The sequence below is a fragment of the Conger conger genome, chromosome 7 (assembly GCF_963514075.1).
Source record: "Conger conger chromosome 7, fConCon1.1, whole genome shotgun sequence".
Taxonomy (NCBI): Eukaryota; Metazoa; Chordata; class Actinopteri; order Anguilliformes; family Congridae; genus Conger; species Conger conger.
Window position 1 is genome coordinate 26,144,946 of NC_083766.1, and position 16,315 is coordinate 26,161,260.

Genomic DNA, 16,315 nt, shown 5'->3' on the forward strand with positions numbered 1-16,315 from the left:
ATTAATTAAGGCAAAAGTAAATATTAAGCAAGCTAATTATTTTACACTTGAGAAAAAAAAAAAAAGATTTATTTATTTTTTTGCACTGAAAATATTTGTGCTGTGGTTTCAGTGCTGTATGCCCTGCTAGACGGATCTCTCGTATAGCCTTTATGATGTTTCCAGGTGGTTTGGAGTGACCTTGGTTAGTGTGTATCAGGTATGCGTCCATCACGCACAACAGAGCCGTAATGGAGGATAAACAGCCAGCAGCCTGCATGCCTCATTGTTTAAGACTGCTGTCAGACAGTAACCTGTTTTCCTGAAGCCCGGATGCTTCTGCCAATGGCTCTTTCCGCTCTTAACCAAGGGGAGGAGTCTGTGCACCTCACCATACAGGCCTAATATGAAATGTGATTAAAGATTTAAAGTGTTTGAAGCTAATTAGTAAAAAACAGAAAAAAATGTTGCAGCACTGTATGGTACGATACGCCTCATTTTATTTTCATCTTGAATAAAACTGAAAATGTGACCAAGAGCATTTAGGCTAATCCTAAAAAGAATGTTCAATCGGTAGTTTGTTTCAGCCTAAGAAATGTGTGCACATCAGTGTTCGCGAATAGGCTCCACAATGCAATAGTGACTATGGAAACAAAAAAAACATAATTTGTGCAGAAGATTGGATAGATTAGCAGTTTCACACAAGGAACATGGAATTTAGTTATTTTAATGCTTCATTGATTTTCTTGCAGAGCACTCAGTCCTTCAGTGATCTCTAATCCAGTTAATGGTAATCACATGACTAATCCTAAAATATTTTTCCTGGTCTTCAATGGTATTTTTCTGCACAGCGATGCCTCTGCCAACAATTTTCATTCAGGGATTTGTCTGCTTTGTGCTTTCTCCAATCTCTTATCCCAAAAACCGAAAAAAGAAGAAGTATTTTACTCATATACTTACACTTAATATCTCATCTCTATTACTCTTTTGCTGGATAAGAAAATAGATTTGTCAATGAGATAAGACAATTTCACTTCAAAAAGTAAAACTTAAAACAAGCTGATATTTTTGACAATATATCTTGTATATAGCTAATATTACTAGACTAAATCGCTTGTTACATTACATTATATTACATTCATGGCATTTGGCAGACGTTCTTATCCAGAGCGACATACAACAAAGTGCAAAGTGCAAACCCATAACCAAGGATAAGTGCCCTGAAAGACCCTAGAGGGAAGTACAATTTCAACTGCTGCCTGCACAACAAAGATAAGGACCAGGGCCTATTTGATCATCTTTTTTAAATCATAGTACCGCAACACGCAAGTGTATGAACAATGTATGAACCGTTTACCAAGCCAAACAATGCTTACCTAGCCAAAAAAAAAAATCCTAATACACAAGTAAATATCCCAGGTAAAGACTTGTTAAGACATACTTTTTTTGCAGTGGAGGATATACCCATGTTATTCATCGAATTTGGATGTCAGGGGAGTTGATCGTAACAATGTGCAATTGTATGAATATGCAGCAGAATAGATGGATTCAAAGGGATATCCCTGGATGAACTGCTTTAGCTTTGCTCAGTTCCAAGCACTGTATGGCACCGGTTCTTTGGAAACATCTTTAATTTCTGGAAATTCTTTCAGCTTGATAAGCCCTTAAGAGGGCAATGCAATAAATTGCCCATGAGTTGAGAATTATCAGAGACCTTGGAGACCTTGAATTGGGAGGAGATAAGCATCTTGGTTGCCTTCCCTTTGATCTACCGGTCGGACTGGGGAGTTTTGTTGCTTCTGGTCGACATGCCATGTTAAGAATATAACACAAACATGTTATTGTCTGTCAACATAGCTATGCAGCTGAAGGAATGCACCCAGCATGCCTCATTAATCTGTGATTCTTTGAGGAATGTGGTGATTATTATGGCAGGGCTGGAGGTTTTGGCACCTCCCTTTAATTACCTTGTATCTACAAAAAGTTTTGCTTCAATTATGCTAGTTTTCAGCCATTTTGCTGACTTTATCTGTCTTGTAATGCATATATTTATTTGCCCTTAGGGTATCATACAGACGTATGGCTGTGGTGTCTGCTTCCTGAAGACTCAAAAGAAGAGGAGAACAAAATGTCTTGAACTTTTTGAAAAGACGAACAGCAGAACTGTGTGTTGCATCTTTATTTGATGGGTGTGTATCCCAACCTTCACTCCCCACTTCTGTGTTAAGCATATTGATGGATTCCTTCAACTTTCACTTTGAGAGGGTGAGTAACGTGGACCTGCATCCTCTGAGTTGTCCGGTGAACAGACTCTCTCCAGCTAAGTCCACCAGCAGCATCGACCAGTTCACCCACCACCATGGGAAAGGGGATTCCGCCTACAGCTCCTTTTCCGGGGGCTCCAGCGCCCCAGACTACTCATCTCCTTTCATTCAGGAGGAGATAAACCCCCATTCCATGCAGTACTCTGACCTGAAGTATGTGAAGGCTGTCTACAATCCCAACGACCTCAACGCTGGGCCCAAGGGCATGGAGAGGCTCTATAGGTCAATGGAGGCCATTTCCCAGCAGTGTGACCAACGCAACTCCTTCATAGGTGGGCGATGCTGCAACCAAGAGTCTCCACCACCACCACCACCACCTCCACCCACTCGCCTGGACAGTTTTATAACAATAAGGAACATGGAAAACTCCAGGGCTTATGCGAATCCTGAGGGCCAGGTGGCAGAGACACCCCAGCGCTGGACCCATGCAGCTAGTCTCGATGCAGCGTATCCCAGGCCTGACCCAATCTACAGGCGCCGGGTCTCACAGCCCAACCTGAGGGACCCAATGAGTCGAAGTGAGGTGGGTCAGGTGCCAGAACCACAGAGACCTGCAAGTGCCGTGAGCCGGACACCGACAGGCTTTATTCCACTGGAAGGCCTCAAGCAGCAGGCTGGGGGTAGCACTGGCCAAACTGAGATGCAAAAACAGAGGAGGCACTCAGTCCAGGAGATGCAGACCTGGAGCACCCAGCATGGGACGCAGACCATCATCAATGGAAACATCCAGCACAAGGGGCAGTTCTATTTTGTGACAGGCATGTGCAAGCCACCTGAGCCCAATTTCAAAGACACGCTCAGTGGTGTGGAGGAGGGGGAGGAAGAGCAGTGCTCAGAAGAGCAGCAATGCAAGCCAGTGGTGGAGAGGTCTCACAGCAAAGTGGAACAGCTGCTCAGAAACCATCACAGACGTCAGGACAGCTGGGGCTCCCAGGGTGAGCAGATGGCCTTCAGTCAAAACCAGGACATCAGAGCAAGAACCCAATACAAAGAGCTCAATGATGGTATCGACCCACCTGGATCATTACCTGTTGCTGATAAGGGGTCACACAGCTTCAATGCCCTTGATGGACAAAGCCAGAATGCCCAGGGCAGGGAGCTTGGCCTTACTTCTCGCCGCCACCACAGCAGTAGCAATCACATCTTCTACTGTGGTCCAGAGGACCATCTTCCTCAATCAAACCCCAGCACCAAGGAAGCAGGTCTACCACCCCAAAGCTTGGACCCAGTAATTAGCAGTAAGAAAGCTGACCAAGAGAACAGAGGGATGAGACAGCTCTTTGATGATGTAGCTAAGGAGAAAATCAGCAAGGAAACCACACCCCTCCTGTACCACCTGACTGGTGAGAGTAGAGGAGTCTTGGCTAACAGGCCCAAAACTGACAACAACCCCAATGGGAACTGGAAGGAGTCACGACGGAACAGTGGAGCTCTGCAGTGGCAAAGCAAGGAAGGCCCCACCCACCGGGAGGAGGGGGCCTCAAACAGTGCCTCCAGGACCACACCCACCCAGGAGAGCCAGCATAGGATGGAGTTGCCAACTGACTCTTACAACACGCTGGATGAGTCATTCAAGAAGTACTACAAAGAGAAGCTGAAGGATGCCCAGAGCAAGGTTCTTGGGGAGACATCCTTCAAGAGGAGGGACCTGCAGCTCTCCTTGCCCAAAAGGATCAGGCCGAACCCTGAGAAGAGGCCCACTGTGCTTCCCTCCACCTTTTCCTCGCAGGGTTCCTCCCTGGCTTCAGAGAGCTCTGTACCCTCGGTACCAGGCAAGGATACTATCAAGGAAAGTGACAAGGAGGACTGGCAGGAGAGCATTCTGGAAGGCAGCAAGGAGAAGAGGGAGGAGAGTGGCAATGAGAGTGGTAAGGAGTGTGGCACAGAGAGCAGCAAAGAGGGCAGTAAGGAATGTGGTAAGGATAGTGGTAAGGAGTGCAGCAAAGAGAATGAGAAAGAGAACGGGAAGGAGAATAGGAGGTCCCCGAATCTTGCTCAGCCGCAGGTGGCTCGAATAGGTGGCAGAAAGAGGCTGACAGTGGAGCAGAAGAAGATGTACTACTCCGAGCCGGAAAAGCTTCACCTGCTGGGCGAGGGACCATCTCATACTGCGCACCGTTCCCTCGGCAGTGAGAGGGAGAGCCTCTTCTCCAGGGACGACCTAAGTGAACAAGGGCTGGTTTCTTCCCGGAGGAAGGTGTTCGAGACCAGGGGCCGCGCCCTTTCGGCCTCCAGCCTCTCCAAGGCAACCCTGAAGGAAATCCAACAAAAGGCCCTGGTGGCCTATATGGAGCGTAAGAAGGGCCACAGAAGTGCCGAGCCCCAGCAGCCGGCCCTGCTCACCCCCGGCCAGAGGCACTCCACGGCAGGGAAGCCGTCAGACTGGGGTCCCAGGCCCGTCTCTGGAAGTGTGGGCCCTAAGAAGAAGCTTCTCAGGCCGCTCTCCGCAGGCCGCATCCTGGACTCCTCGTCCAGCTCTGTCAGGTACTCCCAGTTTGTCTCCCCTCAGCACGGTGCTCACATCTGTCAGTCCAGTTTGAAGGAGTCTGCAGGTTCTGCTCCAGAGAAAGCGGCCTCAGCTGAGAACCTGCTGGACCAGCCTGAGCCGCCGGAGTTCTTCCGGGCCCGTTCCACCTCCACGCCCCATGCCTTTCAGGTACGTCACCCTAAGTCTCATCTGCAAGTATGCTGGAATGTGGTTTTGCTTCGCCCTTTGAAAGTAGTGCAGCCAGAGCTGTGTGGTACGACCAGTAAATGTGGCCTAACTTAATTGAATACATTAAACTTGTATCAGGGATGAAATCACTAAGAATGATTAGCCACTGTGTATGCACGTGTGTATGTGTGTTTTGTGTATGTGTGTGTGTGTGTGTGTGTGTGTGTGTGTGTGTGTGTGCATGCGTGCATGTGTGTGTGTGTGTGTGTGTGTGTGTGTGTGTGTGTGTGTATTTCTGCTCAGTTGCCAGGGCTTTCAGACCTGCTTCTGTAATGCCACAGGATCAGCATGTGTGATGTATTTGTGTTTCTTTGCCTGCAGACTATGAGCAACATTAAAGATGTGTCACCAGAGGGCGCTCTTCAGAGAGCAAGGTGAGTTTGATCTTCACTGGTGCCGAATCAGTGGGTGAAATACATTTATCTGTAAATATTTCTTGTTGCCACAATTTTGATTATGAAAAAAGCATTCATGCCAATATTACCATTCAGAATGCATGCCCACTATCTGCAGATGACTCGGGTTTTACGATGTTATTACTATGTTTTTCCTATGTGCAGATGAGCAGGCTATAATTGAGTGCTGTAGAGTGTTAGTACTGAGCTGTGATGTCTCTGGTGTCCTCTTGCCAGTTCACCAAAGAAAGCCGAGGGGGAGGTGGCAGCGGCTAAAACGCGAGCTGCCTCAGTCTCAGAGGTCCAGCGAGTTCGGGTGGTGGCCCCCAGAGGGAAGTCCATGGAGGAACTGGGCGTGCCCCAGGTCAGCCGGCCTCCGGTCCTGAGCAAGAGCTCCGACCAACTGGACCAGCTCCGCACCCGGCAGAGGAGTCTCTTTCCCAAGCAGGACTCCAGCCCCCGGCTGAGTGGCAGTGATGACAGGGCTCTCTCCAGAACCCCCACCCCAGCGACCCCCCCAGTCTCCGGCTCCTCGCCACGGGGTAGGGCCCAGTCCACCTCCTCCAGTGTGGCCCCCCTCAGCCCTGAGCGTGTGGGAAACAGCGTCTTCTACATTGACAGCCCCCAGACGCTACCACCACCCCCTCACACCTGGGAGTCCCCTGAACGGGAGTCCCCTGCCCCACCCAGCCCACCCAAGGGCCTCAATGAGAGCAGGGCTAGTTCTAGGTAAGTTATTGCAGCGGCTGGTGCTGGAACCGAGTGACAGCGATAAACCTGGATGGGTCGAGTGGCCAGGTTTCGTCTCAAAATGTTGGCTTCTAATGCCCTGTTCATAAAAAGACATGGTTTCACTTAAAGCAGGGCTACCAAAAACCCTGTTCCTAGAGATTCACTGTCCTATAGTTTTTCACTCAAACCCAAACAAATGCCAAGCAAATGCCAAGTCAGATTTTAAACGAAACCCTCCAGGATGATAGATCTTGGCTATGTTAGATCTTGATGTTAGAAACAGGGTTTGGCAGCTCAGTATTGAATATGGTACATTCCTGTCCAGAGATAAATTATTGTGTGTTTTGTCTTCCCCTGCAGAATAAAGACCGCCCCTCCAGTACACTCCCTCTTGACAGAACTCTCTGGGGAGGATCAGGACGGGTTGCCCGATTCCACCCAGGAAGTATCCCTGAGCCCTGGTGTGACAACGGACCCCAGTTTGTGGCTCCTCGAAACAAGCCCTGCTCCTCCTTGGCCCTCTCCATCTCCTGCTGATGACGCCGGAGTGAAGGACTCTCCAAACCCTCCACCCTTACCGCCGGAAGCTGATTCCCAAGCCACTGTAGCGTTTGTGGACCCAGCGGTGGAGAACAGCCCGAGCACGGAGGGCGACCCACCAGGAAAGCAGCAGCAGGACGAGGAGGGGGTGGAGCCAGAGGAGGGACCACAGACAGGGGACCCTGATTTGCCCACAAGTGCCGCGGACGAAGCCAAGCCTCGGTGGGAGGAGCTTGTGGAGGAGGTGGTGGCAAAGGACCAGTCGCTGGCCCGCGTCCTGTGCCCGGTGACCAATCGGAAGACGGCGGTGATGCTGATGGAACAGCTGCTGTCGGAGGACACGCTGCTCATGGAGGAACACTACAGGAGGAAACAGGAGAAGAAGAACAGCAGTGCCCAGCAGGCTGGGGACAGGTGACTGCCTATGATCTATAGTCTCTATGGAACATATAAACCACTATGTGTTTAACGGCTAGCTATCCCACGTTTTTACATTATTAGCACTGACTTTTATGGTCTATATTGTAAGTTGCTAGGGATAGGAGTATTTGCCAAATATAAGGCAATAGAACAGGGCTGTTCCTGGAGATGTAAGTGTTCATTTCAACCCTAATTTAGCACAACTGATTCTACTAGTAAGCAGCAGCGCAACAAGATCTCTAGATGTTGAATGAGGAGTTGCTTTGTTTGGGCTAGAGCAAAATGGATGGTAGATATCCAGGAACAGGTTTGGGAACTACTGATCTATCGTCTATAAGTAATGTATAAACTACCATGTAGAAATGGCTAGCTATCACACATATAATTGGATTATATGATTCCATGATTTTATCCTCATTATGTATAAGAATATCTGCCAAATGTAATACAATAGAGGTTCCGTAATGTTTCAGTTATGTTACACTTTGAAAATACTTTTGATTGGTGAAATTTTACTTCAAAGAGGCATGAAACACAAATATACAGCGTAGGTGTCATCCAATGCTAGACCCAATTAGAACTTGAGTGTTAATCCAAGCTATTTTTGGTATATATAGTGAAAATATACTGAAGTCTCCAGCCATACTTTTACCTTTAGGTCAGAAACAAAGGAAGAAGAAGAAGAGAAAATCATCTCGCCTGCCTGTGACGAAACACATCAGAAACAGGAAACACACCAGACTCCAGGAAGTGATGTCACAGAGAAGAAGGCAAGTAATATTGCACAGCACTAGAATGTTCTCTACCAGTTGAGAAGTAGTTATTGCTGCTGAGTATGGAAGTACAGGCTCCCTGTTTCACGGAAGGCTCTATTTCCAGAACACATTTCAGTTACTTCAGAGACTGTCTTCCTGGTGAGAAATGGCCTGTGGTTCTATGCTCATCAAAGGGATTATCATAACTGCAATAGTTATGTTGCCCGTATTCGTTTGGAGTCCAAACTGCTGGTTTCAGGTGTTTATTTTAGTTCCCAGTACTATAGCCCCAAGTATTTAGTACTGTCTCAACATAACAGATGGAAGTTTGCATATGTCACCATGGCTGGCTGTTGTAAGCATATTGCGTATGGCATCTTCTTAGTGCAGTAACAGATGTTCCAACAAATGTATTATTTTCTACTCACGGGCTTCATCATAAAAAGATTCCACACACTGTAAGCAATTAATAAATCTGGCCTTTAATGAAAAATAGGAATAAATGCCATTGCTGGTTAGGGTGGAAGTGGGGAGCACTCTCCCTGGGGTGTCTAAACGCAAAGAAACACTATTAGTCATTTCTGTACAAAAAAGAGTAAACTAAAATAAAGTGCCCTACATACCAGCCCGACAGCCATGGATGACCCAGAATTAAGGCCTAGTTTTCATTATTTACAATGCAAGATGCACTGGAGCAGAGAACACCAATACAACCTTTTCCGGAATCTGCACTGTGTGCGCTTAGGGAGAACAGAATAAACATTTCTGTTTCTTTCTTTTTTTTTTTTTTTGGAAGGCAGTGAAGCGGCCAATTTACTTTCATCTTCCTGGACCAGGATAAATAAATAAACCTGGGTCAGCAGCATACTGTTTGGGAAAACAGTGGCTTGTCTGTTTTCTTTTCTTTTTTTTCAAATTCCAGGTCCAATTCACTGTACTTGAAAATGCAATTGCAAGCACGTGATTGTGTTTGCAGATATTTCAGCACCTTTAGTTTTTTAAATGTGTGGTTGCTTTAACCTATTGAAGAGTAGGTCTTTTGTAATGTTTGGAAAAGTCTAAGTCAGCTTTCTAGAACTCCATTGCTTTCAGTTACTGGTATAGTATTGAATGGTTGCCTCTCTTTCGATGGTAAATGGTGCTTGTCTTTTCTATAGTACAGCTTACCCAAGGCTAACAGTCACACCTTTGTCCTCTTGGCTGAATGAACAAAAATTGTTTGCCGGCAGCCAATCAGAACGCTACTTCAAGAATGATAGGCTCCTTCCAGACCAGCGCAGGCAAGAAAAGATGTTCATGGCTGCCGGTCTGGCTAGCCTGTGTTAGCCTATGACCATACACAACATGGAGCTGGGAGGCTCCACTGGGGCAAGTTAGGTACAATTTCAGTATTTTATATGGAGCATTCTCAGTCCGCAGTGCGCTGCTGTTTGAGACAGTTAAGTACAAACCAAAATTCTACAGGATACAGGTGAAGGTGAAGCATTTGGTGCGTGTTGTGTGGAAATTGATTGCAGCATTGTGTCTATAGATTTGGGGGCGACATGGCTCAGGCAGTAAGAGCAGTCGTCTGGCAGTCGGAGGGTTGCCGGTTCGATCCCCCGCCCGGGCTGTGTCGAAGTGTCCCTGAGCAAGACACCTAACCCCCAAATGCTCCTGACGAGCTGGTCGGGGCCTTGCATGGCAGCCAATCGCCATTGGTGTGAGAGTGTGTGTATGAATGGGTGAATGGAGAAGCATCAATTGTACAGTGCTTTGGATAAAGGCGCTATATAAATGCCTGCCATTTACCATTTACCATTTTGTTAGGGCTTGTTTGTTAGGGTTTGGAGTGAAAAGCTACAGGACAGTAGATCTCCAGGAACAGGGTTGGGCAACCCTGCTCTAGCTGTTGAATGAGGTGTGCTTTGTTAGGGTTGGAGTGAAAACCTTCAGGATGGTATATCTCCAGGAACAGGGTTGGGCAGCCGTGCCCAAGCTGTTGAATGAGGTGTGCTTTGTTGGAGTTGGAGTGAAACCCTACAGGACGGTAGATCTCCAGGAACAGGGTTGGACAATGCTGCAGTTGTGTGTGACGGTGGTGTGTCGCTGTCCCGTGCAGAGACTCCTGATGTGGCACATCGAGCAGCGTCTGCAGGCGGTGGAGGCGCAGCGGGAGGCCCTGCAGGAGGAGGTGCGGGAGAACGAGCTCCAGAGCGGGGCGGTGGACGCCCTGGTGCGGGAGAGCTGCCTGCCTGCTGAACACGAGCGCTACGCCCTGTTCATCGGGGACCTGGAGCGCGTGGTCAGCCTGCTGCTCTGCCTGTCCACCCGGCTCGCCCGCGTGCAGAACGCTCTCAGCACCGTGGACGAGAACACGGATGCAGAGGAGAAGGTCAGTGACACGCGCCCACCCCGCCCCTCCGTGCATTCCTGCGCTGCTTTGCGCCCCTAAGGACTCTGGGTAAATCTCTGCCCTCGGAGGGATGATGGATCAGTGGCGATAATTCCTCCCATGTGATTTTGAGTATGTTTTTCCCTGTATTGCTTTGTTCAGCACTACATTTTCTGCTGCCGTAATTAAAACGTTTTGCCTGTGTGGTATTTCCGTTCTTGTCAGAGCATTAGTGCGGTGTAATAACCGAAGCAGCGAAGCTGCAGCATTTCGTCGATAGTGAAGGCTATTTATACAACTCGGATCTATAAATATCCAGTTAAGGCTATTCTATCTCTTTGCAATATGTGCACCTTTTTCCCCTTTCGTCAGCAGAACTGTTGCCTTCAGTGAGTCATCAAAACTAGACTCTAGTTTTTCACGCATCGTCACTGCCCTCTGGTGGCAAAGCCCAGTACACTGGATAGCTTCACAGACAGGGTTCCCTCAAGCACTTAATAACAATACCTTTTCTGAAACCCAGCCCTTATTAAAGATGACACCTGGTTTATGTTCAAGGACAAAATTCTAACATTTGAGCCCATATGTTGGCCCAAATAGTGGATACACAAGCTGTCTTAGAGATTCAGCTGGAGTTATTGTCTTTATTTGGGTATAATAATGTCTGTAAGACGCATAAATAATAGTGGTATTACTCTATAAATGACTTATTGGTGGGCCAGGTTTCAATCTTGGGGGGTTCTGCTGTGAGCAATAAGCTGAGCTGAAATTTTTGAGGTTGAATCACAAGTGGGGGACTCCTATTGTACTCTTTAGTAAAGTACTTAACCTGCATTTTTCAGTCTATAGTATGTAGAGTAATAAATGTTACAATCATACAATAAATGTAATTTCCCTAGATAGGAATGCCAGCAAATCAAATACATGTGTGAAGTCTAATTGACTGTGCATGCTGTCCTTCTTAATGTACTGTGTATTTATTAAACTAAAGATTAAGTTCCAGACCTGGGTCAAATACGGCATTAAAATACTTTTCTGTGCTCGATTGATCTTGCCTGGTTCAAATGAGCCAACCAAGTGGACCAGAATGCTGGGCTTGCACTTTTTGACAGTATTTAATAAGTTCCAATGCACCAGAAGAGCTCAGTAAAATATTTCAGTCCAAAACAGTTACAGATTTGACCCAGGTCTGTTCAGTACCCATGGAAATAGCATTAGATAATTACATTAGAGCAGGTTTGAGCTTTAATATTAATTCACGTTCCCCTCCCTCGGCAGAAATCTTTGGACAGTCGGCACAGTCTCCTGTGTAAACAGCGGGACGACGCCAAAGACCTGAAGGACAATCTGGACCGGCGGGAGCGCGTGGTGTCCGCCATCCTGTCCAAGCACCTGACGCCTGAGCAGCTGCAGGACTACCGCCATTTTGTGCAGACCAAGGCCTCCATCCTGATCCGCCTGAAGGACCTGGAGGAGAGGCAGCGACTGGGGCAGGAGCAACTGGAGTCCCTGACCAATAGCATCCCGCCCTGAGCGTCTCAGACCATCCAATACCTGCCCTCTCCTGCTAGTGACATCACAACTCTCCGATGACTTCATACTCCACACGCCCTACCAGGGATATGTGCTATTTTCTGCGTACTATCTACATGTGTCACCGCTGATTTCATTATTGGGGAAAGTCAAAGTGACTCTGAGTCTCTGAACTTCACTGGGACTTATTTTCCACTGCAATCACTTTGACTACATTTCACATCTGTAGCTGTTCCTTATAAATACACTAATAGGCTTTAAAACTTTTTGGAGATGACACAATGGTGCAGCAATTATGAAGGTAAAATGGAAGGAAAATAAGGAAATGTTAGTTTAATTTATTTCTAATAATTTGTAAAGTTGGCACTCGGAAACTAAAACCAAAAAATAATCAAGCACTTTCATGACCTTTTATGACCTGTGCAAGCATTACTATATAATCTTAGAAATGTTTGTTTTGAATGCATCAAGCTAAACATATATTATTTATTCTAAGCTTTTACAAGGTCATTTTTGTTTATGAATAAAATATAAATATATATATTTTTGGGGTGGATATATGATGGATAAGATAGATATAAGATGTCTGGACATCGCAAACAAATTCTTCCATCATTATTATGTGGCTGTCCCACTTTAATTACACAAATTTGTCTTAAATTTGTTCACCATGAAGTTGACTATTGAGTCCAAAGCTGAACTGAGCTCTTTAATACCTTTTAAAAGGCACATCTAAGCTGCTTTGAAGATCACAGGACGCAGTATCAGAGAAATGTAGGTGCCTTAACTCTTATGTGCCGACTACTTTTGTGACTGTGTCGAACTAGATGTTTAAATGCTGTTGAGGTTTATATTGTTTTCCCATTTTCTGTCAGAATCTTGCTTTGTGAAATTCTTACTGTGGTCTTTTTAAGCCTCACCGAAGTGTCATTATCAGAAAAAAATGGTTTTCAAAAGGATTTATTTAAATACTGTAACCCTTAACTAATACTTTTAGTTCTGCGTTTGATTATAAGGTAGTGGTACTGTTCTGTCTGTGTATATGTTTGGAGTGTCTCGGTCAGTCTGACTCATCTTCTTTAAGTAGTTAGAACAGAAGCAATCTCACCTGCTGGCTACAAAACTGTAACGATGTGTATTACACTTAAATATGTGTCATTTATAATTAGAATGTGCTGTTCATGAAGTTGTTAGCGAGCTTCTGGAAACATTATGCCTTTGTCCGATAATGAGCTGTTATTCTTTGCACTGTTTGGTCCTGGGTTGTAATTGACCGGTAAAATTCAAAAGCAATTTCTCATAGTCACCCCTATTTAAGCATTTCCTATTATCTTTAAGTGCACTAAACATGCGTATTGCACAGGCTGTTTAGGTGCATGTCAGTGGGAAGCTCACTCAGTCATTGTCACTAACAATGTTCTGTGTCACATGCACCGGGGGTCACTGATAATAAGGTTTAAATAATACTCAAATCACTGCTCTACGATTCCCGATTTCAGGTGCAAAAATATCCATGGACATTATGAAGGTTAATCCTCTGTAAATATGTTCACAAACAATATTTAAGTGAACTGTAAAATAAAAGAGAAGTTGTGTTTTTAGGTACCAAATATCTTCTCAATGTAATCATGAATAGCTTATTTTGAGAGCCACCAGTAGGGGGCGCCAAGTCTGTTCGAGTATCGACTGTGTCCAACTGCAGACTGTCCATGGAAAGGTTATCGATGGGCTTGCAGGCAGCTTTGCCGGTTCATTGCCTTCAGGAAAGGAATGGTTTGCTCTTAAGAGAATGCCATAGAAACTTCAACTGAGTTCCACCTTGGCTTGGTTTGTTTGGGTTAAATCGGACAGACTGCAGATTTCAGATGGGAATTCTGATTCTTTTCATATTTTTGTTGGCAAAACAAGGCTTGTTTGCTTTGGGCCTGCTTACAGATGGTGGCTTCAAAGACTTAGCATGAGGGAACCCCTGTACTTGTTCATATGACCTGATGTGGAACAGAACGATATTGTACCAACACAGGAGAAACATGCCCGGTCTATAGGAGCTCCATGCCATTTCCTGTCATGTACATACATGTGTCATGTATAATTTATCTTTATGAGTGTGCACGATTTCATTATAAACAGTGTTTTGTTTGGATTCCAGAACTGGGGTGTTTTTCTGTTGTTTTTGGATTTTTTATTTTCTTCTTTTGGGGAGGGGGGGTAGGACAATCTGTTTGCCTCCGTGGGGATACAGTTACATAATTGAACTCTTTGCAGATTGTGGTGATGACTTTAATAGCGTGTTTGTTGGTGTGTGTGTGTGTATGTGTGTGTGTGTGTGTGTGTGTGTGTGTGTGTGTGCGTGTGTGTTGCGTCCGTGCACAAGCATGTGGACAGTGGTGAGGAGTGTAATTGTAAAAGATTGAGATGCAAATGAGACCAACCAATTATCAAATTATGGACAACTAAATGAATATGAAGTAGACTAATGAGTGGGACACTTTCTCCTGTCTGTGGCAGAAGCATTGCCTTCACTTTCAGTAACCTTACTGCACATGCTACACAAAGCTCTTATTTTGAATGTTGTGTGGAAAGCAGACCAAGTTTGAGTATATACATTTTGTTATAATGTGAATAAATGTAATTTCTTCCTCCTACCAAGGCATTCTTTTTTTGGGTTTTTTTCTCTCGTGAATGTTGACATGGTATTCTGCACGGTATTTTAGTTTTTTCATTACTCTAATCGTCAGCGTTTTCTAGTCCAGAAGTGCACTGATTTAGTGTGTGGAGAGGGCCAGGGCTGTTGATTCAGTAAACTGCCCTATCGAAGAAAAGGTCTCTTCACACTCACACTCCTTACCGGGGCTTTAATGGAAAGCTGCCTTGTTTGTTGTTGTTTTTTTCTCTTTATACCCAAGAGGCAATTACCGAGACATTATGTGTTTGAAATAATTAAGACTAAAGGTTCAGCTAGGCGAGAGAGAGAGAGAGCGGCAGAGAGAGAGAGAGAGAGAGAGGGAGGGAGGGAGAGAGAGAGAGAGGGAGGGAGGGAGGGAGAGAGAGAGTGACAGAGAGAGCGAGGGAGGGAGAGATGTCAAATGAAGCAGTCACTTCCAGCGTGGTACTGGGCAAGGATTCGTCCACATAAAATCCAAAAGAGCCGGTGACTCTTTGATTTGCACCACAGTCTCTAAGAACACGCATCTCTGCCCTGATTTCATCATTATGGCAACGTCATGTCTGCCATAGAAAACAGTAATTTAAGCAACATCGTCCCTGTACACCCTGTCGACAGTGCTCCTCAGAGTGTTATTTATGAAGCGCTCCATACAAAGATCCCTGGCAATACAAACCTTCCCTTGGCTGGGTTGTCATGGCATGGAGGGGGGGGGGGGGGGGGGGGATACTGCGAGGCCAACTCTTGAGAACTGTCTGCTCTCCAAAATCCCTTTTTCTGGCTTTTTGTGTAACAGAAGTTGCTAAGGACTGGGCCTGAGTGGAAGATCTTGCTTATTTTACAGCAGAACTCTGACATTTCTTGATGCTGGTTCCATAACCACTTAAAACACTTGTTTTTTTAAAAACAATAAAAATGATATAGCAACTAGAATACGGCTGGAATGAATACATGCAACTTGGTTCTCTCTCTCTGTCGCTACATCTGATAACAACATGGCGACACTGGCTATTTGAGGTAGACCTCTGCCTGTATATCTGAGACAGGACAGAGGATGTCCTTGAACAAGGGCCCCGTCTTGTTCCAAGGCCCCCCATTGCCTTAAGCAGGGCTCTACAGTGCTGCCATTTTACGAGCATATCAAGTCTCAATCACATTTTTAGATGGGATGCCATGCCACTAAACTCTGAGCTTCGTTGCACCCATAGAGAATGCTCGTTGTGTAGTTATTATTATGAAACATTTTGGCAGGGGTGTGAAGTCCAGGGGTCAGAAATGAAGAGCCCTGGCATGTGTTTCTTCCACCCATTAACTCAGCCAGCTGATTTCACTCATCAGTTCTACCTCCTGGCTGAGGAATTGCGCTAATTAGCAAACCCGGGTGCGGAGGACTTTTACAGTACGTTCCGAGCCGGGATTTTGCACCTCTTGAGTTTCGGTCACTCGTAGACGCGATGTCCTTCCCGCCGATCGCCAGGCCCTCTCTAATGACGCGGCCCGGAGGCTCCTTCCCTCCGCGAGACGGGAATAGCGCGGCCGGGAGAACATTCCGCCGCCGGGGAAGTGACATCACCGAGCGGCACAGTGAGGCAGCGCAGCGTGAAAGAGCTGTGCTCTCCTGCCTGTAGGGCAAGTGATGACATCATACGCCTGGATTACTCAAGCCACATTTTGAACAACTGCACGTGAAATTCTGTTTAGCCGTGTATGCTTATGGATGTGTGTCTCCGTATGCGGTGGGGGGGAGGGGGTTGAGTCACGCGTGCATAGCCAGGTTATTATAGCAGCGGTCTCCAACCCTGGTCGTGGAGAGCTACCGGGTCTGCTGGTTTTTGTTTTAACCTTCAACTCAGCACCCTGTTGAGACCCAGGTAACCAGGTG

The 16,315-nt window shown here is 46.1% G+C and overlaps 1 protein-coding gene across 2 annotated transcripts in view; it reads left to right on the plus strand.

Moving 5' to 3' along the window:
* Nucleotides 1-14,413, plus strand: part of shroom1 (shroom family member 1) — a 32,946-nt gene extending 18,533 nt beyond the window's left edge. For both annotated transcript variants that reach the window (XM_061247487.1, XM_061247488.1), the window contains exons 2-8: nucleotides 2,043-4,959; nucleotides 5,341-5,393; nucleotides 5,652-6,143; nucleotides 6,507-7,100; nucleotides 7,765-7,876; nucleotides 9,963-10,235; nucleotides 11,514-14,413. In XM_061247487.1, the coding sequence (XP_061103471.1) occupies nucleotides 2,215-4,959; nucleotides 5,341-5,393; nucleotides 5,652-6,143; nucleotides 6,507-7,100; nucleotides 7,765-7,876; nucleotides 9,963-10,235; nucleotides 11,514-11,768 (4,524 nt within the window). In that variant the 5' untranslated portion in view covers nucleotides 2,043-2,214 and the 3' untranslated portion in view covers nucleotides 11,769-14,413. The remainder of the gene's footprint in view (nucleotides 1-2,042; nucleotides 4,960-5,340; nucleotides 5,394-5,651; nucleotides 6,144-6,506; nucleotides 7,101-7,764; nucleotides 7,877-9,962; nucleotides 10,236-11,513) is intronic.
* Nucleotides 14,414-16,315: the final 1,902 nt, after the last annotated feature.